This window comes from Thamnophis elegans, chromosome 7 (assembly GCF_009769535.1).
Source record: "Thamnophis elegans isolate rThaEle1 chromosome 7, rThaEle1.pri, whole genome shotgun sequence".
Lineage (NCBI taxonomy): Eukaryota > Metazoa > Chordata > Lepidosauria > Squamata > Colubridae > Thamnophis > Thamnophis elegans.
This window is the reverse complement of record NC_045547.1, coordinates 5109533-5136316: the sequence shown is the minus strand read 5'-3', so window position 1 is coordinate 5136316 and position 26784 is coordinate 5109533. Positions and strand designations below refer to the sequence as shown.

Genomic DNA, 26784 nt, shown 5'->3' with positions numbered 1-26784 from the left:
TTTGCAATGCAAAATCTGAGATGGTGACAAGGGAGCTGTTTTTTCTCTGCTGACCGAATTATCTTGCCTTCAACCCCGACGACTGTACATTTTTCACTGGGTGCAAATTGCATCCCTCGTGTGCACAGTTGCACGTGAGTACAGTTCCTTTAAATAAATCCTGTAACACAGCAGTAAACTCCACTATCTTCAAATAATAATAATTGGGCTGGAAAGTATGCCCACTCCGTGCATCGATAATACTGCCTGTTCATTTGGCTGATAAATCGACAAAAGTCCTTGCATTTCATCAACGTAGATCAGAAATGTCAAAACGGCAGCTCTAAGACATTGCAAGTGAAATGTTGACCGTTTTAAATGTACGTTATTAAAAGACACTTTCGACATCTCTTGAGTTAAGATTGGGGGAAACCAATCCCTTTGTTCCAGAAGATTTTTTATTTTAAATTCAGATTAAATTTAATTACTATTTTTTTAAAATACAGGTTTTGACATAAAATGTGTCGTCTTTCCACCTTAATTCAATTTTGGTGTCCCCCACTCCAGGTGGCTCATAACAATGCAAAAGATAAAAATGCACCAATTCAAACGAAAACCAACATACTGATGGAAAAAACCAAAATCCACACTACGTTATAGTCTTAATTTTTGTAAGGTTATCTCTTGTTGGTATTTGACACTGGAAAAATGGATGTATATAAAAATATTTACGGTGGAAATGTGAACAAGAGGGGATGATGACTCTTGGTGGATATGTAAAAAAAAGCTTTTTAAAAAATGGATTCAAATGCATGAATTCAGAAGATTCTATAGATTAATATACAACTGTAGCCGGACATGTTTTTGGGGACTGATTGACAAAAAACTTTGTTTTTATAAATGATAATGCCAGCGAGACTTCTATATGCAGAAAGGTGGAATGGTTTGACCGATAGAAAAATTGATGGCGAAGATGATGGGAGTTTCCTGACAAGGCATAACGACAGCCCTGTGAGTTTGGTTGGGCTGAGAGAGAGAGAATGGCCCAAGTTCACTCGGCCGGCTTTCTTGTCTAAGTCAGGACTAGAATTCCCAGTCTCCTAGTGATAGCCCAAAGTCACCCAGCTGGCTTTCGTGCCTAAGGTGGGACTAGAATTCACCATCTCTTGATTGGCTCAAAGTCGCCTTGCTGACTCTCATGCCTAAAGTGGGACTAGAACTCACAGGCTCCCAATTTCTAGCCTGGGCCTTCACCACTAGACTAAAACGTCTGTGGAAAACAGGTGCTAGATTGCTCACGTCCGGTCAGGTTCTTTGTGAATTATCATATTTGGGTTCATTGTAACACCATTTTGTTGGCCTACAAAATTTGGTTTCTTGGATCACAGCCTCACTTCTTGATTTATATACCAGATGTCCATCTCACCTTTATTCATTTATAAGTAACTCGAGGCAATGCACGTTCAAAAATAAGATAACGGCCAGGCTTGGAGGGAGAGAACTGTAAACATCAGGATGAAGTGAAATGAAAAGATAAAGACAAGGATATCTCTATTTGCGTATTTTGGTCCTCGCAGCAGCTGATGCCAGTTTTCCTTGGCACAGAATTTGGAAATCTATATAATTTGCACAACACATAGAAGAATAATGCCTTGATAAGGCCACACTTGGAATCCAGCATTCAGTTTTATTCGCCACAATGTAAAAAAAGATGTTGAGACTCTAGAAAGAGTGCAGAGAAGAGCAACAAAGAGGATTAGGGGACTGGAGGCTCAAACATATGAAGAACGGTTGCAGGAACTGGGTATGTCTAGTTTAATGAAAAGAGGACTAGGGGAGACATGATAGCAATGTTCCAGCATCTCAGGGGCTGCTACAAAGAAGAGAAAGTCAAAACTATTCTCCAAGGCACCTGAGGTTAAAACAAGAAGCAATGGGTGGAAACTAACCAAGAAGAGAAGCAACTTAGAACTAAGGATAAGTTTCCTGACAGTGAGAACAATTAACCAATGGGACAACTTGCTTCCAGAAGTTGTGAATGCTCCAATGCTGGAAGATTTAAGAAGATGTTGGATAGCCATTTGTCTGAAGTGGTGTAAGGTTTCCTGCCTAAGCAGGGGGTTGGACTAGAAGACCTCCAAAGGTTCCTTCCAATTCTGTTATTCTATTCTAAGTCTAGAAGAATAAAAGCCATAAAGGGATGATGCCTCATGATTTTAGGAGGAGCTGATACAATAGATAATAAAATTGTGGGTCAGGTTTTTCAACCCGGAGAGGTAAACAGTTTCCTCCGACTACCACAGCTGAAACACCCTTGTTTGAAAATGCAACGTCCTAGATGAACAGGGTGTGTGTGTGTGTGTCTGCAATTTTTGCTACTTGCAGGGTGAAGAAGGCGTTAAAGAGTTGAGAACATCTGATCAAATGTCTTTCTGCAAACTGCATCTCCAGAAGAGAGATGGTTCAGTCTATCATAGCGCCAGATAAAACTCGTTTCCAAATTGCTCAGAGGCTCAACGCGAGAAGACATGACTACTTGAGGCTTATACTTTGAATGTGTGGCTTGTGATGTATCCAGAATTCGGCTTCCTTCTCACATTTTCCAAAATACTAGACTGGAAAAGGTAAGTTAACTTGTGGTGTGGCGGATATATCAATAGTTTGGGTGGAGGGTGAGGGTCAAGGTTAGTTTTCCAAGTTTGTGGATTGGTTTTAACTTATTATTTCCTTCTGATCCCCCCCCAAAATAAGTGCTTGGCCTCATTTTCGGGGAGGTCTTATTATTTTTGAGGTGCTGCTGCTGTGTTACGATATTTTCGGGGATAACTTATTTTTTTGGCCAGTCTTATTTTAGTGCATGTGGTGGCCGGGGGGGGGGGAGGGATTTTTTAACTACAGCAGTGATGGCGAACCTATGACACGCGTGTCAGTGCTGACACGCGTAGCCATTTGGGGTGACACGCACAGGATTTCATGCGATTCATCCTCGGCTCCTGCACGGCCACCAAGGATGAAATAATCTGTGCTGGAGGAACGGGGAGGGGGGGGCGGGACATGTGATCTCCCCCGCCCACACTCACTTACTGTATCGCCGCCGCCCCTTTCTGAGCGCAGGGGCTGCTGGTAAGGCGTGCGTGCCGTGCGCACACACGTCATCAGCGCGGCGAGGGAGGACCCGCAGGAGAGGAGCGCGGGAACAGTGCGCGCCTCTCTCCAGTCAGGCCGGCACAGAGAGTCTACTCCTGGGACTGTCGGTTACGACCGCACCACAGCAGGGAACAGCGGAGTGCCAACGGGAACTGTGAGCGCCATTATACATTTTTGTAGTTTAAACTATAAATTGCGCAAAATTATGTTTTTGTCGAAGTGACACACAACGCGAGTTATGCTCGATTTTTTGCCGATTTTTGACACACCACGCCAAAAAGGTTGTCCATCACTGAACTACAGGCATGACCTGACAAAAGTGTGCATGACAAAAACACGCCGCTAAAACCATGATATCAACGCGCCAACAACAGCGCGCCAACAGAAGGGCGATTTAAGGTAAGGGTTAGGTTTAGAGTTAGCGTTACGTTTAGGGTTAGCGTTACGTATAGGGTTATGTTCACAGTGCGCTTCTGTCGCCGCGCTGTTGTCGATGCGATTCAGCGCTCATTTGTCTGCGCGGTTTAGAACTCGCGGTTTTGTCGGGCGCCCTTTTGTCAGTGAACCAACTACAGGTAGTCCTCGACTTAACGACGGTTCATTTAGTGACCATTCAAAGTTGCAATGGCCCCGAAACAAATGACTTACGACCGTTTTTCAGAGTTACAACTTTTGCAGAATCTACACCATCAGGGGATTAAAATTCAGAGCAGGGGTAAAATTCAGCAGGTTCTGGAGAAGCGGTAGCAGAAATTTTGAGTCGTTCGGAGAACCGGCAAGTGCCACCCCTGGCTGGCCCCAGAGTGGGGTGGGAATGGGGATTTTGCAGTATCCTTCCCCTGGAGTGGAGAGGCAATGGAGATTTTGCAGTATCCTTCCCCTGGAGTGGGGAGGGAATGGGGATTTTGCAGTATCCTTCCCCTGGAGTGGGGAGGCAATGGAGATTTTGCAGTATCCTTCCCCTGGAGTGGGGAGGCAATGGAGATTTTGCAGTATCCTTCCCCTGGAGTGGGGAGGAAATGGAGATTTTGCAGTATCCTTCCCCTGGAGTGCGGAGGGAATGGGGATTTTGCAGTATCCTTCCCCTGGAGTGGGGAGGAAATGGAGATTTTGCAGTATCCTTCCCCTGGAGTGGGGAGGCAATGGAGATTTTGCAGTATCCTTCCCCTGCCATGCCCACCAAGCCAGGCCCATAAAACTGGTAGTAAAAAAAATTGAATTTCACTACTGATTCAGACGCTTAGCAACTGGTTCGTATTTATGACTGCTGCAGTTTCCCGGGGTCATGTGATCACTTTTTGCAACCTTCTGACAAGCGTTTTCCATGGGGAAAGAAAAGCCAGATTCACTTAACAAGCGGCTTAGGAACTGCAGTGATTTACTTAATAACTGTGGCAAAAAAGGTTATAAGATGGGGCAAAATTCCCAGAACAAAGGGTCTCACTTAACAACAGGAATGTTGGGCTCATTTGTGGTCGTAAGTCGAGGGCTACTTGTATTCTAGCAATTTGGTTTTCCATGGATGGACGAGTTTGTAGAGAACTATCTGTGTGCAGCTTTTCGCACGAAAACTACAGAACTGGCTTTGCTTCTACTGGGTTGATTTGGCCTTATCAGTAAAGTTATACTTTGGGTAAAATAATGTTCCAGGAGTTTCTTTCGCTGCGTATGTCAACGGGACAGTTGATAGCAATTTTAATAGGCTTGTGAATTTCAACTCCCAGAATTTGGCAGCTTCCGTGTTTTTCCCCCCCTTGGCAGCTCCTCAGACCCCCGAAACCAAGAAAGACACTTAGCCAATATTTAAAGCAGGTTTCTTTATTGTTCCACACCTATAGACAGAACATTGCCCAACTGAAGTAACCTACTACCTACATCAAACATATACTTTGGGAACTATTCGGGAGAGGCTGTCCACCCTCTCACACACACAAAGTATCCAAATGGTTGTTTCTTACTCCCCTGCAAAGCATCACCTCGCTCCCAGCCCACTACATTCCATCACACAATTTTAAGATATGTGGATTTTTGACTCCCAGAATTCCCCAACCAGCGTACTTTCAAACTTAGAAACTTTAAGAGGCATGTGGACTTCAATTCCTAGAATCCCCTAGCCAGCATGTTTTCCCAATAGTCAACTTTAAGATAAGTGGGTTTTAATTCCCAGAATTCCCCAGCCAACATGGTTTTTTTTTTTTGCATTTGATAAGTAAGATATGTGTAGACTCCCAGAATTCCCTAGCCAGTGTGTTTTTCAAACTTGCAACTTTAGGAAGCGCATGGACTTCAACTCCCAGAATTCCCCAACCAGTATATATTTTTTCAACCTTGCAATTTTAAATACGTGTGAACTTCAATTCCCCAAATTCCTCAGCTAGCATGCTTTCCACGCTTGTCAACTTTAAGACATGTGGACTCCCAACTCCCAGAATTTCCCAGCCAGCATGGTTTTCCACAGTCAGCAACGTTAAGATACGTGTGGGCTTCAACTCCCAGAATTCCCCAGCCAGTCAGCTGGGAGTTGAAGTCCACTTATCTAAAACGTGTTTGTAAACCTTGTGCTAGGTTTTGAATTCAGCTATAATTGCAGTAAATATTGTAGGACAGAGAAATCTACTATATGCTGGCTCTCTCTATATCTATCTATCTTATCTATCTATCTCATCTCTCTCTTCCCTCCTGCCCCCCTCTCTCTATATATATATATGTACGTATGTACGTACACACACACACACAAACATATATATATATATGTGTGTATATATATATATATATATATATATATATATATATATATACACACACACACATATATATACACATATACATATACACATACATACATATACATACATACATACATACATGTGTGTGTGTGTTTTCTGAGGTTTTCGCGGGTGTTAGTATGTAGGTCTTTGGTTATTCGGGTTTTCTCCCACGTAAAATTGGAGGTGTCTTGGCGACGTTTCGACAAAGTCTCATTCATCATCTTCAGGCTTCGTGCTTCCAGGAGCAATGTGAGATTTCTCACATTGCATCAATTCTCACATTGCTCCTGGAAGCACGAAGCCTGAAGATGACGAATGAGACTTCATCGAAACGTCGCCAAGTCACCTCCAATTTTACGCGGGAGAAAACCCGAATAACCAAAGACCTACATATATATACATCTAAATATACATATACATTACATATACATATACATACATACATACATACATACATACATACATACATATATATATATATATATAGTGTCACAGGCCCAGGTTCGATTCCCAGTAAGGGTTTGGCTAGCTGATGAGAGCTAAATAGCTTGAAATAGATCTATACCAGTTTCCCTTTATTTATTTATCAGCACAAATGCAACGTATGTATGCATGCATGCATGCATATAGATATATATCAAATTGCTTAGTTGGAAAAGGAGCTACCAATCTCTTTCATATATATATATATATATGAGAGAGATTGGTAGCTCCTTTTCCAACTAAGCAATGTGATCAAATTTTATTAAAATGGTTTAGTCAGAAAAGGTGTTGCCAGGCTCCCTGCGATTAGAATTAGTAGATAGGTAACTACAACCCTATGATTGCGCATTGAAGATCCAACTGATTCATCATCAGCTTGTGATAAATCATATTGAACGTTTGCTGCTGGGAAATTTGACAAGTTAAAAAGGGAACCAAAACGTGAGTTTAATCATGATTCACTACATCAAGTGGACAGTAAAGACTGCACATGACTTCAAAACAAGTGAGCAAATAGTGACCTCTTGAACTTGGGGCTGTGTCCAGGGGTGAAATGCTTCCAGTTCGGGCACGGCTTTTCTGACGGATCAGTTGTGTCATGCGATATATATTAGCTAGAAAGCAGGATTTCCTGCTTTCTAGCTAATATAAATTGCGCGGCACAGCAGATTCCCCCCACTCTCTATTCGCTTACCTTACCTTTTTGACGCTCTGCGCATGCGCAGAGGTGGCATGCACATGCATGAGCTCACATTGCTACCGAACCAGTAGCGCTAAGTGGATTTCACCCCTGCTGCTGTCCATAGCCCAGATTGCAACCTTGCCAGTTATCACGTAAAATAGAAACTCCTTGGGTATTTATTATGCAAGTTTAACCCGAAACCCCTAAGTAAAGTTAGCAATCCTGTGCTGATATATCCAACAGGTCAATAGAGCATCATTTCTCAATCTTGGCAACTTGAAAATGGGGGCGGAGAGGGGAATTCAACTCCCAGAATTCCCTAGCGAGTGTGGCTGGTTGGGGAATTCTGGGAGTTGAAATCCCACCCACCCACCCACACGTTGGCAAGATTGAGAAATGACGGCTAAATAAATTAAAACCAGTACCCCCAATTGCAGTTGAATGCCAGTGTGGGGCCCAGGGAGAAGTAGTATATGTCATTCACCAACCATAAACCTGAACTAGACTCTGTTGTTTCTCTGTGTCATATAATATATGTGGGTATGTGCATAATTTTGTATGTATTTTTGGGTCGTGTTTATGTAGGGCTGTGATGGGGAACCTGTGGCGTCTTTGCGGATGCCGGAACGCCAGAAAACGGCCAAAAAACAGGCTGGGTTTTTTGTGCCGTTTTCTGACTGTTTTGGGGCCATTTTCAGGCTGTTTTTTTTGGAGGGGGGGTGTGTGTTTTCAGGCCATTTTTGGCCTGAAAATGGCCCCGAACATACACAAAAATTGGGCAAAAAAACAGGCATGGTGTGACTGGCCAGCTGGTCTTTGCGTTTCTGGCACTCCAGCGCACACATGCACGTCAGTGGTGAGTTCCAGATCCCGTTGCAATGGAGCGGGGTGTCCACCACGTGAATGCGCACAGCGCACGCATGTGTACTTATCACCTGCGACGCTCCAGCTGCTCGGCGGAGCATCGCGCAGGCACCGTACACTGCGTGCGGTGAAGCCCCGAACAGCTCAAATACAGGTAAGGAGGGAGGTTGGGTGGGCCCTCCAGAGCACCATATTGGAATGGTACCTCGTGCTCCCAGCAGCCACCGGTACACCTGTACCAGGGCGTACCAGTTGTCTCCCACCACTGGTGCATGCATGCCGTTCTGGTTTGGTCACTCAAATACCAAAAAGGTTCTCCATCCCTAATGTAGTGTATATCGGAGGAGGTGACCCCTTGGAGAGCTGCATGCAATGAAATTTCCTTTTAATCTCCACCGATTAGTGTACATTTAAAATAACAATAAAGTTTATTCTGTTTTGTTCTCTTTGTTTCCTTCTTTTGCTTTTTTGATAAATAGCTTGAGGCCGGTAACCTATCTAATACTTCCTTCTCCTCCTGTTTTCCCCTGTCAGCTGGGCTGGGTGGAGAGAAAGAGGAAGATTAAAATTTAGATAACCTTCGATCCCACGGCTGAATTGCTAAGACTGAAACCTCGTGGCCAATACTGGCTGTTTTAAGGCAGATTGGAGTTGGCTAATAACTTAGATGGAAGACCACAAGGAAATCCCAGCCAGGGTCTTGACTGAGAAGTTGTACAAAAAACGAATTCACCCAAAAAGGAATGGAAACTTAATTCTAAGCCCTCCCCCAGGTAACCATCATGATTCGCATAATCACAAGGGGATGAGCTCAGCTGGAGGGAGATTTTTAAATTATACAACAAGTGGCCCCATCAATCAGGCTTTACATGCAATAATAATCTATTGATTATTGCAACGTAATTTATTTACATTGCAATAAAGCAGTGTTTTTCAACCTTTTTGTGCAAAGGCACACTTTTTTCATGAAAAAAATCACGAGGCACACCACCATTAGAAAATGTTAAAATTTTTTAACTGTGCCTATATTGACTATATATAAAGTAATTTTCCCACGGCACACCTTACACTATGTCACAGCACACTAGTGTGCCACGGCACAGTGGTGGAAAAACACTGCAGTAATGCATTGAAATCTGATAATCCTCGAGTTACGACCATAACTGAGCCCGGCAATTACGGTTGCAAAGCAGGTCATTACACGGCAGACCACATTTTTTCTTCCTTTCTATGCAGCAGTCATTAAGCAAACCCAGCAGTCATTAAGTGAAACTCATTGTTTGCTCTGGGCTGGATTTGCTGGAAACCGCCCGGAACCCACCACTGCAGTGATCCATTGCCTTTTTCCTCTACCTGTCCTAACTAAAAGACCTATCGATTGTGCAGGCGACAGGGAGCTGCAGCACAGTGACGAAAGAGCCACATGTGGCTCCGGAGCAGATTCTGGAAAACCGGTAGCGGAAATTTTGAATAGTTCGGAGAACCAGCAAATACCAACTCTGGCTGGCCCCATTTAACATTCATGGCAAAAAAAAGGTAAAATGGGACCAAACTCACTTAACAACTGTCTCACTTACGGACATAAATTTTGGCCTCAATTATGGTGGTGCCGAGGACTACCTGCATTGAAATGTTTTATATTTGATATGACTATTAGGATACTTCTATTTAATATGAATATTAAAGCGTTCATATTTCATATGACCGTTAAATTTTATATCTAATAAGAATCTTAAATTGTTCATAACAAGTTCATATTAAGTAGGTGAAAGGTCAGGGGTCATTTGCCATGTAAAATTATCATCCTTTAATCAGGAAACATCCAGCGTTAATTATTCATTGTTTTGGAGAGTTTCCAGGTTGGAGATAGATATGTTTATATCTCTTGAGTCCAAGGTTACATGTTGAAACTTTTCCAGTATTTCGGAATCAGAAATGCATCATTTTTTTTTTTAATTTTCCATTTCTGATTCTGTTTCCTTTTCTTGTTTAGTTTCCCGTTTCCCAGGTTCTACAAAATATGCTAGTTAAAGTATTCGTTTCCCTCCCAATGAATACAACAGATTTTTTCCATCTAAAGGTAAAGGTTCCCCTCGCACATAGGTGCTAGTCGTTCCCGACTCTAGGGGGCAGTGCTCATCTCCGTTTCAAAGCCGAAAAGCCAGCGCTGTCCGAAGACATCTCCGTGGTCATGTGGCCAGCATGACTAAACGCCAAAGGCACATGGAACATTATTACCTTCCCACCAAAGGTGGTTCCTATTTTTCTACTTGCCGTTTTTTAACGTGCTTTCGAACTGCTAGGTTGGCAGAAGCTGGGACAAGTAACGGGAGCTCACTCCGTTACGCGGCGATTCGAACTGCCGAACTTTCTGATCGACAAACTCAGCATCTTAGCCACCGAGCCACCAGGTTTTCTACCTAAGCAATACTCAAACGCTACCCAAAATGATAGGTGGATTTATGCAAACCCCCTCACGAATCAGGGGTGTTCGGGCTCGATCAAGTCAAGATGGCAGACGTAAAGACGCCCGGAGTCACTGAGAGTGATTGGGCAGCCATGATAAATTTTCTTAAATAAATAAATACATGGCAGCCATGATCACATGCTCAAAAGTTCTGTCCCTTTTTTGAACGCACCTGGGACACACTAGGCTAGCCAAAATAGTCCCTAAGAAGAACCAACCATATCTCCTGGATGAGAATGTTTCATAAAGCAGAGGTCACCACCAAGAAGGCCTGTCTCATGTTCTAAGACCCTTTGATACATTCTAGAGATGGCCACAATTATGTTTGGAAGAAGATTATCTGATATACCTTAGGGCAGTGGTTCCCAAACTTGGCAACTTTAAGACTTGTGGACTTCAACTCCCAGAATCCTCCAGCCAGCATATCGCCCCCAACAACAACCAGGGTCCTCATTTTACCCACCTCGGAAGGATGGAAGGCTGAATCAACCCTGAGCCGGTGAGATTTGAACAGCCGAACTGCAGAACTAACAGTCAGCTGAAGTAGCCTGCAGTACAGCACTCTAACCACTGCGCCACCTCGGCTCCTCAGGACAGGTAGACCACAACTGAATGATGAATTCCCATTTGCTAAGCGAGACAGTTGCTAAGCGAGCTTAGCCCCGTTTTACGACCTTGCCACCGCTGTTAAGCAAATCACGGCAGTTGTTCAGTTACTAACACGGTCGTTAACTGGCTTCCCCATTGTTTTTGCTTGTTAGCAGGTGGCAAAAATGGATTGCATGACCCCGGGAGACTGAAACCGTCGTAAATAGGGAGTCCGCTGGGCGGAGCATCCCCGGTTTTGATCATGTGACTGTCAGGCCTGGAAGCAATCTTTTGCGCTGGGCCTTCAGGCCTGCCCCATTTGTTGCTGTGGAAATTGGGAGGGAGGCTTCTTCTTTTTTTATTTAAAGTTTTTATTTTACACACATAAACACATCAACAAGAACAAACACATGACTTAAGACAACATAGGAACGAGAAGTTCCATCATATATCACACAGCAGTTCCGTATCGGTTTCTTTGCAGTTAGTGTTTTCCCTTTCTATACCTTTGTATCTTGCATTCATGGTCTCTTTATCCGTTATCCATTTTTATGTATAATTCTATATTTATACTTAGCTATTTATAACCAAATATTGTTTATCTATAATGTATTATATATTCTTGCTATCATTTATTCTCTTACATACAATTCTAGGTATACAGTCACATGGTTATTCTTTTTCTTTGCCAATCTTATACTATTATGACACCACCTTATTTTCTCTTTCTTTTCTTTTCTCTCTCCCTTCCTTCTCTACTTCCTTCCTTCCTCCTCTCCTTCCCCTTCTTTCTTCCCTTACCTCTCCCCTACTCTTATCCTCTCTCTCGGAGTCCTTCGGGAGTGGGCGGCATACAAGACAAATAAAATAAATACAAATCTTCCCCTTCCTATCCTCTCTCCTTCTCTTTTTCTCCCTTCCTCCCTCCTCTCCTTCTCTTTCTCTCCCTTCCTCCTTCCTCTCCTCCTCTTTCCCTTCCTCCCTCCTCTCCTTCTTTTTCTCCCTTCCACCCACCTTTCCTTATCTCTTTCTTCTTCCCTAACATCTCCCCCACTCTTCTTCTTCCTTTCCTACTATTTCTCCTTCTCTTTCTCTCTGGGAGGGAAGCTTCTATGGAGTGAGGTAGATATAGTCAAAGTAACATTCCTTTCTCGGGGAGTCAAGGACATCACCTTAGCCCTGAACCTGGAGTGCCGTCACTCTGGAGGCATCTCCAGTTGGGGCAGTGTTTGATTGGACCCTGTGACGGACGTTTGGGTGCTGGGCAGGGACATGAACTTTGGTTTGGGTGGGGGAAACATGGAAACTTTCAGATTCGGGCTTCCCCAGATGTGCCAATATGATGTCTCTAATAAAAGGGACATGGTGGTTCAGTGGCTAAGATGCTCAGCTTGTTCAGTCAGAAAGGTCAGCAGTTCAGCGGTTCGAATCGCTAGCACCGCATAATGGAGTGAGCTCCCGTTACTTGTCCCAGCTTCTGCCAACCTAGCAGTTCGAAATCAGGTAAAAATGCAGGTAGAAAAATAGGAACCATCTTTGGTGGGAAGGAAAGAGCATTCTATGCACTTTTGGTGTTTAGTCATGCCGGCCCCATGACCACGGAGACGTCTTCGGACAGCGCTGGGTCTTCGGTTTTGAAACAGAGATGAGCACCGCTCCCTAGAGTCGTGAACGACTAGCACATATGTGCTAGGGGAAACCTTTACCTTTAATAAAACGGAACTTTGAGGAAACTTAAGCCTCAGAGTCTTCTTTCATTGGGGTGTTACTTGGAACCCTGACATTAACTTGGCGGAGGCTGCAGTGGTCATTAAGTGTGCAAAAGTGGTTTTTTTTAGCGCCGTTGTAACTACGAGCCGTCGTTAAACAAAACGTAAGTCGAAGGCTAGCTGTACACTCAAAATGTTTGCACAAGGACAGCCTGTTGATAAGTCGATAATAAATAAGGCTGCCTTGAAATTCATTGTCAAGGCATGGAGGAAGGACAGGAGGCATTTAAAAAAAAAAAAATATTTGCATATCCGATTCAGCTGTCCGGCTTCTCACGCAGAAGAACAGAACTGGAACAGGAAGATTTCTCTCACAATTAATTTAATGAACGTTTCAAGTTCAAAGGGCCTTGAAAACTCCCTACCCAAAAAAAAAACAAAAAAAAACCACCACATTCACATTTGAGCAACGTTTCCAGTTTCATGTGGACTGGAAACCATCCTGAACCAACTTTTTAAAAGGAAGTTAATAAGTAACTGCGGAAAACCCGCATCTTCCCCCAGGACACAACCTATTTAAGCCACTCCAGGATTGGAACACAGCCCCATCTCTGCAGTGCGCTGAGGACGTCAATCCATCCAGAGATTACAGGTAGGATCACTTTCTCCTAGAGACTCCCAAAAAGTCAGGAGAATTTAAGCTGGAGAGTAGACTGCCGAGCATGGTATTCATTATAGCAGCCTTATCTATCGCGTCAAGTTTGATGGCTTGTAAAGTTTCTCTGTCCATTGTAGTGGGGGGAATAAATACAGCCTTTTGATGCAGGCAGAAACTTTTAAAGAAGAGCATCATGTATTCCTATATAATGGAGCTTAATTGAACATAATTGCATGTTTGGGACATTAAATGCCCTTCAATTATGAAACGGATTGCGTATTTCGCTCATTCCAATGTGCTGACCAGATTAATTTCTACTTTCAGGTTATACTAAGCCAGTGGGTCTCAAAATTTGGTCTGGGGAATCCTGGAGGGGTCCCTGAGACACTATAGGTAGCCCTTGACTTACAACAGTTCATTTGGAGACTGTTCAAAGTTACAACAGGGCTGCTGAGAAATGTGACTTATGACCAGGGGTGAAATCAACTTACCTTCGCTACCAGTTCACAAATCCCACACCGCTACTTCCACGCATGCACCGAACGTCAAAAACAGGATGTGATGACGTCCGGGCGGGTGGGCGGAGCCTCCCACAGCCACCGCTACCAGTTCGCCTGAATCAGATAGAACCGTCTGAATCGTACCACTGCAAAGTCAGTGGATTCACTTACCAACCAGGTTACTCGCTTTTCAGCTGCAGCGACTCACTTGGTAACTGAGGTGGCGCAGTGGTTAAATGCAGCACTGCAGGCTACTTCAGCTGATTGCAGTTCGGCTGTTCAAATCTCACCGGCTCAAGGTTGACTCATCCTTCCGAGGTGGGTGAAATGAGGACCTGGATTGTTGTTGGGGGCAAGATGCTGACTCTGTAAACCGCTTAGAGAGGGCTGAAAGCCCTATGAAGCGGTATATAAGTCTAACTGCTATTGCTAACTGTGGTAAAATAAAGGTTCGTCAAATGGGGGCAACACTCACTTAACAAATGTCTCACGTCACATCCAGAAATGTTGGCCTCCATTGTGGTCGTAAATCGAGGACTACCCACCCTAGGAAGCTTATGAAGTGAAATAAATATTTCCACATTTCTCTTTCAGGTCTAATATAGCTAAGAATTGATAGGCGTCAACCAACTCTTTGTGGGGGTGGGGGGGGGGGTCCCCTAAGTAATTTGTAAGCATCAGGCCAGAATGTGTGGGAGTTACGGTATTAGGCAAATCGAGTGCAAATTATAGAAATGTCTTGAGGACTAGAATCCTGAATTTTGAATGTTTTGTCAAGGGGGTAGGACATACGTCACTGTCACAGTTTATGGGAGTTTGTCATCCATTTGCAGTCTGGTGGACTTCCTGCATAACATCGCATCTTATACAAATAGCTCTAAACCAGCAGTAACCAATTGGTGAACTGATGGTCTGCGAGAAAATTTTGGTGGTCCACAGAAAATTTTTTTGCATTGTTTATATTGCACTAAATCAGGGGTCCTCAAACTACGGCTCCTGGGATGGATACGTGTAGTGGACGCTTGTGTTGCTGCAAAGAGTCTCCCTCTTTGGGGTCTTTTTGTGGGGGGCAGAAGGGGGCAGAAATTCCGACTTGGGGTCTGCTTCAGCCTCCTGGGGCTTTGGGCGAAGGCTGGAGGGAAGAGCCGCTGGTGGGAAGAGCCTGAGGGCCTCGTTCCAGTGGGACTGCATCACGGCCTGGAACTGGCTGACCATCTCAGCCCGCTGAGCCTCCAGGCGCCGGCACCTGGCCTTGCACTCCCACAGGTCTTCCCTCCGCTTGGAAAGCCTATGCTCCTAGTCCTCAGTGAGGTGCTTCTGCTGAGCCTCCTTCTCAGTCAGATCCAATTTGAACTGAGCTGTTTTGCCAACTCTTTCTCCCGGTGGCTGCTTAGCTCCAGCAACTGCTTCTTGTGGGGGCCCTAAGGAGCCCGGGCGGGCAGGCGAGGAGTGGCTGGGAGGGGAGGCAGGGTAGTAGTAGAGGCACCCCTCGATATGAGTGACATCAAGTTGGCCATGCCCCCACCCAGTCACATGACTACCTAGCACGCCAACCCAGCCAGTCATTAGGCAGATCGTATTAGTGGTCCGCGGGATTTAAAATTGTGGATTTAGTGGTCCCTGGGGTCCGAAAGATTTGGGGTCCCTGCTCTATTGCAATTGGTTGGAGCCACGCACACAACTCCAATTCCCACTCTTGCTTTCAATGCGCATTCTGAACTTAGCTGTGGGACTCTGCCCCGAAACGCATAACTTGTCTCTTGCCTTCGAAAAGCTTCAGTAATTTCACCCATGTTTAGCTTTGCCAATCCCAGGCAGTGCCTTCAACATTCAGGGATGCAATTCCTTTGAGAAATGCACCCTTAATTTTTGCGGCGTTGTTGCCACACTGGAGGGCCGCTCATGTCTCCTTGGCCGAATTGAAAGGAAAACACCAGGCAGAAATCCTCAGGATGAGCGAGCTTCGAATGAACATCGAAGGTCTCTTTTATTAGAAAAGTTAGTTACAGCGTCATCAAAAAGGAGCGTATCAAAAGGCATATATAATCACACATGGTACAAGTAAACTAATGAAAAGTTCACAGCATTCTAGAAATAAACCAATAGAAAATCACATCATGGCAAAGGGTGGGCAAAGGGGGAATAGAAAGTTACAACCTAGCATAGGGAGGGGAGGCGGGGAATCGAAAGTTACAAGCTGCATGGCATAGGGGGGAGAAGGGGCAGGTGTGGGAGTAGCTGGCTCACATAGTTCATGTGGCTCCATAATGATGTTTCTGGTACGATGTTTCTCCATCCCTCTGTGTGTGTGTGTGTGTTTCAGGCAGGCAAAACCCGCCCTGCACACACACACACACACGGATGGATACCAACAAATTTTCTTATTACAATTTTGCAGATTAGGCGAAACTTGGCCCCCATGCCAGTAACAGCAAGAGAGATCTTGGAGTCCTGGTGGGCTTAAATATGAGCCAGAAGTGTGCAGTAGTACTTTAAAAAGCCAACGCAATCTTGGCTGAATTAACAGATGTATGGAATCAAGATCACGTGAAGTGTTAATACCACTTTATAATCCCTTGGTAAGGTCACACTTGGAATACTGCATCCAGTTTTGGTCGCCACGATATTCAAAAGATGTGGAGACTCTGGGAAAAGTGCAGAGAGGAGCAACAAAGATGATTAGGGGACTGGAGGCTAAAACATGTGAAGAACGGTTGCAGGAACTGGGGATGTCTAGTTTAATGAGAAGAAGGACTAAGGGGGTTATGATATTATGATAGGGGGTTATACATGATAGCAGTGTTCCAATGTTTGAGCAGTTACCACAGAGAAGCAGATGTGATCCATCTACTATTTCCCAAAGCACTTGATGGCAACAGAAGACGCAATGGATGGAAACTAATCAAGGGGAGAAACAACTTGGAACTAAGGAGAAATGTCCTGACAGTGAGAACAATTAACCAGTGGAACGACTTGCCACCAGAAGTTGTAGGCGCTCCATCACTGGAGCGCCTTTTAAGAAGAGACTGGACCAGCTATTTGTCTGAATTGGTATGGGGTATCCTGCTTGAGTAGGGGGTTGGACTAGAAGATCTCCAAGGTCCCTTTTCACTCTGAAGTTCTGTATTTTTTAAAAAAATCCATCATGGTGAATTTGACTTTGAATTTGGTATCTCTGAATGTTTTTTCCGTCACGCTCTAAGAATGTGCTTGTTGTCCTCAAAGGGGCAGATAAGGAAATGGGGAAGGAAGTGGGCTGGCACAAAATTGTAACAGTGAAATTAGGAAAAGTGGTGTAACCGCAGGGTGTCGTGAGTTGACCAAAACCACAGAGGAAACACAATTCCGCTCAAAATTTCTGTTGCTGAGCGAGGCAGTGGTGAGCTTTGCCCCAATTTGCGACCTTTCTTGCCACGGTTGTTAAGTGAATCGCCGCCATTGTTAAGCGGGTAACGTGGTTGTTAAGTGAATCTGGCTTCCCCGTTTGACTTTCCTTGTCAGAAGGTCGCAAAAGGAGATCCACGTAACTGTCATAAACAGGAGTTCAGCTGCCAAGCTTCTGAGTTTGGATCGTGTGACCACCAACATAAGGGTGGGAAAACAGTCATAAATCACTTCTTTCAATGCTGTTGTAACTTTGAACGTCACTAAATGAGCTGTTGTAAGTCGAGGGCTACCTGTAGTTCAGCTGAAACTAATCTGGCATTTTCTAATTTTGAGGCCCTGTTTATTTATGGGCCACCTAGCAATGTTTGTTGCCATCACTTAATAGAATGGAATATAGAATAGAATAGCAGAGTTGGAAGGGACCTTGGAGGTCTTCTAGTCCAACCCCCTGCCTAGGCAGGAAACCCTACACCACTTCAGACAAATGGTTATCCAACATCTTAAAAACTTGCAGTGTTGGAGCATTCACAACTTTTGGAGGTAATTTGTTACGCTGGTTAATTGTCCTCACTGTTAGGATGTTCCTCCTTACTTCTAGGTTGATTAGTTTCCATCAATTGCTTCTTGCCTTCAGGTGCTTTGGAGAATAGTTTGACTCCCACTTCTTTATGGCAACCCCTGAGATATCGGAAGGCTCCTATCATGTCTCCCATAGTCCTTCTTTCTATTAAACTAGACAGTTCCTGCAACGATAGATAGATGGATGGATGGATGGATGGATGGATGGATGGATGGATGGATGGATGGATACAATACAATACAATACAATACAATATAATAGCAGAGTTGGAAGGGATCTTGGAGGTCTTCTAGTCCAACCCCCTGTCTAGGCAGGAAACCCTATACCATTTCAGACAAATGGCTATCCAACATCTTAAAGATTTCCAGTGTTGGGACATTCACAACTTCTGGAGGCAACTTCTGTTCCACTGATTAATTGTTCTAACTGTCAGGAAATTTCTCCTCAGTTCTAAGTTGCTTCTCTCCTTGATTAGTTTCCACCCATTGCTTCTTGTTCTGCCCTCAGGTGCCTTGGAGAATAGCTTGACTCCCTCTTCTTTGGGGCAACCCCTGAGATACTGCAAGACTGCTATCCTGTCTCCCCTGGTCCTTCTTTTCATTAAACTAGACATACCCAGTTCCTGCAACCGTTCCTCATATGTTTTAGTCTCCAGTCTCCTAATCCTCTTTGTTGCTCTTCTCTGTGCTCTTTCTAGAGTCTCTGCATCTTTTTTACATCGTGGAGACCAAAACTGAACATGCCGTATTCCAAGGGTGGCCTTATCAAGGCATTATAAAGTGGTATTAACGCTTCACATGATCTTGATTCTATCCCTCTGTTGATGCAGCCTAGAACTGTGTTGGCTGGCTTTTTTGGCAGCTGCTGCACACTTAACACTTTGGAGATGCCAGCGAAGGTTTCCTACATCCTGTATCCCTGAGTGGAGCACGGTCTCCTTTTTTCTGGAAAAGCGTTTCCATGAATTTGGGGCTATCCTAGACAGGGTAAAATGACTTTCCTTCCTAATCGGAAAGACTCCAAAGAAAACAGTTCTGTCGCCTTGACAGAGAAAGAGAAATGCTTTGATATGCATTGAATAGACTGGTTGTCCGGAGTTAAATTAACAAGGCTCCCAGTTTGAACTATTACGTCATTTGCTTTCTTTAAGTTCCTCTTTTTGAGTGCGTCGGCTTTCAGTGACTAATCCATCTTTTCTTTATGTCAGTAGGATTGTTTTCTTGACGCACAACAACACAATGTACCTCCTGTTCTTTGAGGGATGGAAATCCCATTCTGGAGCTACTCACTTGCGATTGGCTGTGTGTTATTTATTTTTTTATTGATTGATTGGATTTGATTTGTCAATCGTTTACAAGATAAGAAAGAGCCAAGGTGGCGCAGTGGTTAGAGTGCTGTACTGCAGGCTACTTCAGCTGACTGCCGTTCTGCAGTTTGGCTGTTCAAATCTCACCGGCTCAGGGTTGACTCAGCCTTCCATCCTTCCGAGGTGGGTAAAATGAGGGCCCAGATTGTTGGGGGCGATATGCTGACTCTGTAAACCGCTTAGAGAGGGCTGAAAGCCCTATGAAGCGGTATATAAGTCTAACTGCTATTGCTATAATAGGTATAAGAATAAACATGAGTATGAATGAAAGAGGTACGAATAAATGGGGAGAGTAGGGCAGGGATGGTAGGCACGCTGGTGCGCTTATGCATGTCCCTTACAGACCTCTTACCGTGTTTCCCCGAAAATACGACGTGTCCCGCTAATAAGCCCAGGCCTGGTTTTTGCCTGGTTTTTGAGGTGGGTGTAAATATACACCTTCTCCAAAAATAAGCCCTAGTGAAAGGGTGCCGTGGCAAGTACAGGAGGAAGCCCTTCCCTTCCCCGGTCACCTCAGCGCTTCTCGCCTCCTTAATTGGATCAGTTGAGCCGATCCAGCTGCCATTCAAAAAACAGCTGATTTTGGGGGGGGGGCTGCTCAGGACGTGGCCTCCAGCAAGTGCGGCTGTTTTTGCCATCGGTTACGGCCACAAAAGCAGTAGGAGGCCAAGTGGTGCACCCAGGGCCGGATTTAGATGAAAAGAGGCCCTAGGCTATTCCACTTATGAGGCCCTTTCACCTCCCATTTTTAAGTTTGTAAATTACATGAGAGACAATAAAATACATCATTACTGTGATATATATCAATATATATCAATATATATATAGCTGGCCTCCCGACGGAGGGCGGCTCTGCTCTGCGGCAAAGGCAGCGAGGCCAGTCGCCTCCCCTGCTGCGCTCAGATGCCCGGCTCGGCCCCCTCGCCCTCACCTGCCTGGACGCAGGTGGGCTCTAGTTCTAGGTTGTCCAAGCCGGGCGGTGTAGGTTGCGAGCAGAGGAGTGTAGTACTCATGAAGTATCTCTGGACTCTCTCAATTGTATTAATGTCCGATATACAGTGTAGATTCCAGACAGATGAGTTGTATTTGAGAATTGGTTTTCTATGCCCTAGTTAGCAATACGATACTACCGGAGAAGAAACTTTGCAAAATTAGGTTCCTTTCCCTAGGAAAGAAGTATTCCTTCCAATTCCAGATTACCAATAATGACAATAAAGTGATGTGGTAGAACATGTTCTCTGCTGTGTAAGAGCAAATAAAGAGGGTTGATAATTCAGCTTCATTTACACAGCTGCTTAATTCAAGCTACTGTTTAACTTTCCCCAGTTACCCTGATATGTAAAATTGTGCCACTGATTAATCACACCTGTTTGCGACAGAGCAGCTGTAGAGGTTCACAGAGCCGACAATATGCAAGGAAGGAAAAGGAAAGGAAGAAAGGAGTGAGAAAAGGAGGGGGAAGGAAAGAGGGAGAAAGGAGTGAGGAAAAGAAGAGGGAGGGGGAAGGAAAGAAAAGGAAAAAGGGAGGAAGGAGGGAGGGGGGAAGGAAGGAAGGAGAAAGAAAGGGAGGGAAAGAAAGGAGAAAGCCACATCAAAGTTCTCCAGGAGTCACTGGCTATTAATCTCAGATGTTGTGAATGGACTCTGCGTATCCCTTGAAAAAAAGCAGGCGCACATCACACACTCCCAGTTCAACACGCTCTTCAAAAGGCAACTTCCAGCAGGGGATGGAAAGTGATCTGAAGTTAACAAGATGCAAAAGCCACATAAAGGAGGTACGTCTGCTGCCCTCTGCTGGTGCAGATTCAGAGAGGCAGGCAATTTATTCTCTGCTTCTTTTCATTGAAATGAAGGGATCGAAGGAAGGAGAAAGAAAAAGGAAGGAAGAAGAGAAAAGGGAATAAAGGAAGGAAGGAAAGTAGGAAGGGAGGATAGATAGATAGAGGCAGAGAGCGGACCAAAGGCCGTCTGGCAGATATTTGCTGCTTCTGGAGTCTGACATCAGTGAGGCAGAAGAACAGAGGGAGCCTGTTCCCAGTGTGCGCATGCACAAAGCTGACAGAAGGCAAGAACAATTAGGAAAACAGGGCCGACTCGGGAGTAAGGCTTGGAGATGATTGGCCCCTCTCATAAGACATAAAAGGGGAGCGAACAGGACGTGAGCCTTTGCAGGAAGCAATGAGTTCATCTGATCGGTTCCAGCTTTGAAAAGTTCTGTTTGACTCTGTGCTAGGTTTAGCCTTGCTATTCATTTGGCAATTGGGTCTCTGGCAGCCTTCCAAGGGAGATAAGGTGGGTGTTTATCAACATTCCCCTGAAAGACCGTGGCAACTCGAGCAGACGTCTGTCGGAATCTTCACAGACTGTTGGTGAAGCTTTGCAGACTATGAATCACCATAATTCACAGCCATATAAATAAAAGAGGGTTTGGGGGGGACTAAGATTGTGAATAATGCTTTCTCAGGAAGCCTGGGTCAGAACAATAATGAGAGGGAGGAAGGGTCTGAGAGACGTCCTGCCTTAGCACTCACACACCCCAATACGAGTGACATTTAGCTGGCCACGCCCACCCTTGCAACCCACCCCTGATGCAGCCCTCATTGATACCGAGTTTGACACCCCTAGAGAACAAAGCAAATGTCAAACCTGCAGACCATCTTTTCATTTTAGGTTTCAGGCATGCCACACTTTCTCCTGTCTACTTTCTACTGCGGGAAAATGGGAGGGGGGGAATTATGTGGAGTTGGGTGATGTGTAGCCATAATAACATTCTTCTTAGAAAGCCAAGGTCATCTTTGTCTCTGCACCTGGCCGGAATTGGATGGGAGGAATCTGTCTTCGTGGCAGTCAGAGATTGGACCATGGGGTGGGCTTGTGGGAGTGGGGGCAAGATCTCCAACTTTCAACTGGGTGGGAAAACCTGGAAGCTTTCCGATTTGGGTTTTCCCAGATGTGCCAACATGGCTGTCTTTTTTTTTTTTTTAGCAGATTTTTTTAATTATTTTTTCCCTTCTACAACACCTTACAGTCATTACATTAACATTGTTATGTCATCATACCTGTACATGTATATAATATTACGCTTCTATATTTACACACCTTTATACACAGTTCTATATATATTTATATATATTGTTTTTTTGGCTTAATTAATTTTATTCTTGTTTTGCAGCCATTTGTACCAATTGCTCCAAATTTCATAATATTCCGACTCTTCTTTATCTTTTAATTTCAGTGCTAATTTGTCCATCTCTGCACAATCCAAAGGTTTTTTTAATCACTAATTCGTCCGAGGGGGTATTATTTTGTTTCCAGCATTGGGCAAATGCTATTCTAGCTGTAGTTAGCAGATGTGTTAATATGTACTTAATTTTCTTTGTATATTTCCCTTTAATTATTCCCAGCAGAAAGATTTCGGGTTTGTATTTTATCTGTTCTGTAATTTCTTGCACTCATTTCCAAATTTTTGTCCAATATTTTTGTGTTTCCGGGCAGGTCCACCATATGTGATAATAAGTCCCTTGTACTTTTTTACACTTCCAGCAGGTCGGCTTCATGTTTGGGTACATTTTAGCCAATCTTATTGGTGATAAATGCCAACCATAAAACATTTTGTATATATTTTCATTTAGTGCTGCTGATCGTGTTAGTTTTTAATTTGTGTTCCAAGTTCTTTCCCAATCCACTAGATCTATGTTGTAACCAAAGTTACATGGCTCTTTTAATAAAGTGGAACTTTGAGGAATCTCTTGCCTCGGATTCTTATTTTATTTTGGATGCTCTTTGGAATAGCAATAGCAGTTAGACTTATATACCGCTGCATAGGGCTTTCAGCCCTCTCTAAGCGGTTTACAGAGTCAGCATATCGCCCCCACAGTCTGGGTCCTCATTTCACCCACCTCGGAAGGATGGAAGGCTGAATCAACCCTGAGCCGGTGAGATTAGAACCGCTGAACTGCAGATAACAGTCAGCTGAAATGGCCTGCAGTACTGCACCCTAACCACTGCGCCACCTCGACTCCTGACAGCAGAGGCAGAAAACCAAAGGAGGCTAGGAGAAGATCCCACTTCTTGCTCCCAAGGTCTTCTTCTAACAAGCGTGTCTCTCTGTTGCGTCTCTTCTTTTTCCTCTTCCAGACACCCAACTCCGTCCCACACTTTTCACACGATGCGGCTGCTGTTCATCCTCCTCTCTGTGAGCTGGAGTCAGATGCCCACAAGTGGAGAAGTAGTGGACTCCTTTCAAGACACTTGTCCCCAGTTTTTCCTCCGAGAAACCCCGCCACTTATCAGGATCCCTCCGAGCCCTGTCCGCATTTGCCAGCGTTACCAAAACCTGTATCGTTTTGCCACGTTGTACGATAAAGACAACCGCATCCCGGTCTATTCGGCGTACGTCTATAATCCTGGGAGTGCTAAGAGACCCAAAAAATGGATGGTTGAACCTCAGGTAAGAAGTGAGGGACTGGTTCGAGTTCTCCTCCTCCCTTCTTTTCGCTGAATGTAGCCAGTGGTGGGATTCAGCCAGTTCGCACCTATTCGGGAGAACCGGGTCTTAACTTTCTAAGAGGTTCAGAGAACTGGTTGTTGGAAGAAATCTTGTTTTGTTTTTTTTCCACTTTACAAGGCTAATCCTGTAAGGAAAGCCGGAAGGAAACATTCTGGTGTTGTTTCTAGCTTAATCTTTATTGCCCTGCTTACAGAAACTGCCTCTCCGATTAACCCTTATTACATTGTAAACAGCTAAGGCAAAGTGCCCATCGTCCTGAATAATATTGACTTGGCCACACCCACACGGTCACATGACCACTAAGCCCCGCCTACCCACCTGGTCATTAGGGCAGAGAACTGGTTGTTATATTATTTGAACCCCACCGCTGAATGTAGCTTATGTAGACCAGGGTCTCCAACTTTGGCAAGTTTAAGACCTGTGAACTTCAACTCCCAGAATTCCTCAGCCAGTTGGCAATATGGTGGATTTGGGGGCGGGCGGGCACTCAGACCTGTTATGTAAATGTCTCTGTCAATGATGGCGAACCTTTTTGGCACCACGTGCCCAAACTGGAATGTGTGCGGCCGGCGCGCCGGAAACCTGAAAACCAGCTGGCCGGTATGCATGCCTGTTTTTCAGGTTGTTTTTCAGCCTGTTTTTAGCCCCAAAATAGCTGAAAATGGCCTGAAAAACGGCTTGGTTTTTGAGTATTTTGGGGGCTGTTTTCAGGTCGATTTTGAGAGTCAAAAACAGCCTGGAAAATGTCCCAAAAACCAGCCCAAAAATGCCCCTAAAAACAGGGCGGAAAACAAATGCATGTGCTGGAAAGCAGAAGAGCAGCTGGCAACTGTGCATGTGCCCACAGAGAGGGCTCTGCCAGCCACTTTTGGCACGCATGCCATAGATTTGCCATCCCGGGTCTAGGTAGTGCTGGGTGTTTTTTTGTTTTTTGTCTGATCACTTTTCCTTTCACTTCCGCTGTTTGTGCTCCCTCTTCTCTCCTCCCCAGCTCATCAATTCCTCGTTCCAACCCGAAATGGAAACAGAATGGGACTTCCTGAATAAAAAGGGCCCCAAAGAAGCTTTGCACGTTAGCCAGGCCGTCTTGGAAGATTACAAGAACCTGAGCGATTACAACAGGGGCCACCTGAACCCCAACGGGCACCAGCCGGATTACAGTGCCAAGTCTTCCACCTTCACCCTGACGAACATCGTCCCGCAGTTCATCAAACTCAATGGCGGAGCCTGGAACAACTACGAGCAAACCACCATGGTGCAGATGACCAAAGGATGCCAGGAGACGTTTGCGGTGGTGGGCGCGGTGCCAGGGGACACCTACGTAGCTGGAGGGAGGGTCAACAAGCCCAGCCACATGTGGTCTGCGGCTTGCTGCATGATAGACAACAATCACCTTCGATCCTGGGCCATCCTTGCCAGGAATGACCAAAACGTGGTGGAGAAACTCACTCTGGGCCAGTTGGAGGCTCATCTCGCACAGCTGTATAATATAAACCAGGTCTCTCTGTTTCACAGTGACTGCCCCCGGCAATAAATTATGTCCCTCTTGCACAAATGTGGCAGATGCCAAATTGACTGAAGTGAATTTAATCATGGGTGCATTAAGATTTCCCGCAGAGGGCAGCACGTAGCCAAACTAGCAGATTGTGGTAGAAAGCTTAAGCAGGCAGAGATCTCCTAAACATCTGCGCAGGGATTATGTCATCAAAATCCAGGTGTTAGGATAGAGAGGTAAGAGAACCGATAAGTAAGAATGAAACAGCAAACTATGTTTATTCTCTGGCAAAGAGAATAGAAATAAATTGAAATAATAGGAACAGAATAGAATAGAATACATAGAATGGAATGGAGAACACAATAGAATATAGAGAATAGAATGGAATAGAATGGAGGACATGGAATAGAATAGAGAGGAGAATATGGAATGGAATACAGAATATAGAGGAGAAAATATAATAGAATACATAGAATGGAATACATTAATAGAATATAGAATAGAGTGGAGAACATAGAATAGAATACATAGAACAGAACAGAGGAGAATATGGAATGGAATACATAGAATAGAATATAGAGGAGAAAATATAAAAGAATACATAGAATGGAATACATTAATAGAATAGAATGGAGAACATAGAATAGAATGCATAGAAAAGAATAGAATATGAAGGAGAATATAGAGGAGAAAATATAATAGAATACATAGAATGGAATACATTAATAGAATAGAATATAGAATAGAATGGAGAACATAGAATAGAATACATAGAACAGAATAGAGGAGAATATGGAATGGAATACATAGAATAGAATATAGAGGAGAAAATATAATAGAATACATAGAATGAATACATTAATAGAATATAGAATGGAGAGAATAGAATACATAGAGCAGAATAGAGAGGAGAATATGGAATGGAATACATAGAATAGAATATAGAGGAGAAAATAGAATACATAGAATGGAATACATTAATAGAATATAGAAAATAGAATGGAGAACATAGAATAGAATAGAGAGAATATGGAATAGAATACATTAATGGAATAGAATATAGAATAGAATGGAGAAAATAGAATAGAATGCACAGAAAAGAATATAGAGGAGAATATAGAACGGAATGGAATGGAATATAGAGGATAAGGTAGGGTAGGGCAGGACAGGATACTTTTATTTTGCCATGTGTGAATAGACACACAAGGAATTTGTCTCCGGTGCAGAAGCTTTCTGTGTATATGCAAAACAACAGAGTTATAATAATAATACCAACAAGAGAAAGTACTAGAAAAGATGAGAAGGATAATAACAATACAGCCACACCACATGGATAACAGCTATACTTAAACCTAAGACAGTACTGTGGGAATTAAGAACTTCAGCTGAGTGAATGGGAGAATAAACTCTCCTGGTGTATAATTGTTTTGACCTGAAATGCCCCATAGAACGCTGTTCCAAGGGGAGGAGATGGAACCATTTATCTCCAGGATGTGAAGGGTCTGTAGATATTTTTTCAGCCCTCTTTCTGGCTCCTGCATTATACAGGTCCTCCATGAAAGGCAGGCTGGCTGCAATAATATTTTTCTGCAGCCCTAACT

The 26784-nt window shown here is 44.1% G+C and overlaps 1 protein-coding gene across 2 annotated transcripts; it reads left to right on the top strand.

Moving 5' to 3' along the window:
* Window positions 1-2083: 2083 nt before the first annotated feature.
* On the top strand, window positions 2084-25533 carry LOC116510917 (endonuclease domain-containing 1 protein-like). Of its 2 annotated transcripts, XM_032220571.1 has the most exons (4): window positions 2520-2603; window positions 13252-13339; window positions 23316-23628; window positions 24680-25533. In XM_032220571.1, the coding sequence occupies exons 3-4, from the start codon at window positions 23347-23349 to the stop codon at window positions 25220-25222; spliced, it is 825 nt and encodes a 274-aa protein (XP_032076462.1). In that variant the 5' UTR covers window positions 2520-2603; window positions 13252-13339; window positions 23316-23346; the 3' UTR covers window positions 25223-25533. The 2 variants fall into 2 exon arrangements, with proteins under 2 accessions (XP_032076461.1, XP_032076462.1); XM_032220570.1 differs by lacking the exon at window positions 13252-13339 and having other exon boundaries at window positions 2084-2603.
* Window positions 25534-26784: the final 1251 nt, after the last annotated feature.

Excerpts from the sequence above, each read along its gene's own strand:
- LOC116510917 (XM_032220570.1), top strand. The coding sequence starts at position 2,548 with ATGTATCCAGAATTCGGCTTCCTTCTCACATTTTCCAAAATACTAGAC. Across the intron at positions 2,604-23,315 it reads AAAATACTAGACTGGAAAAG|ACACCCAACTCCGTCCCACA; the intron begins GTAAGTTAACTT and ends TTCCTCTTCCAG. Across the intron at positions 23,629-24,679 it reads AATGGATGGTTGAACCTCAG|CTCATCAATTCCTCGTTCCA; the intron begins GTAAGAAGTGAG and ends TCTCCTCCCCAG.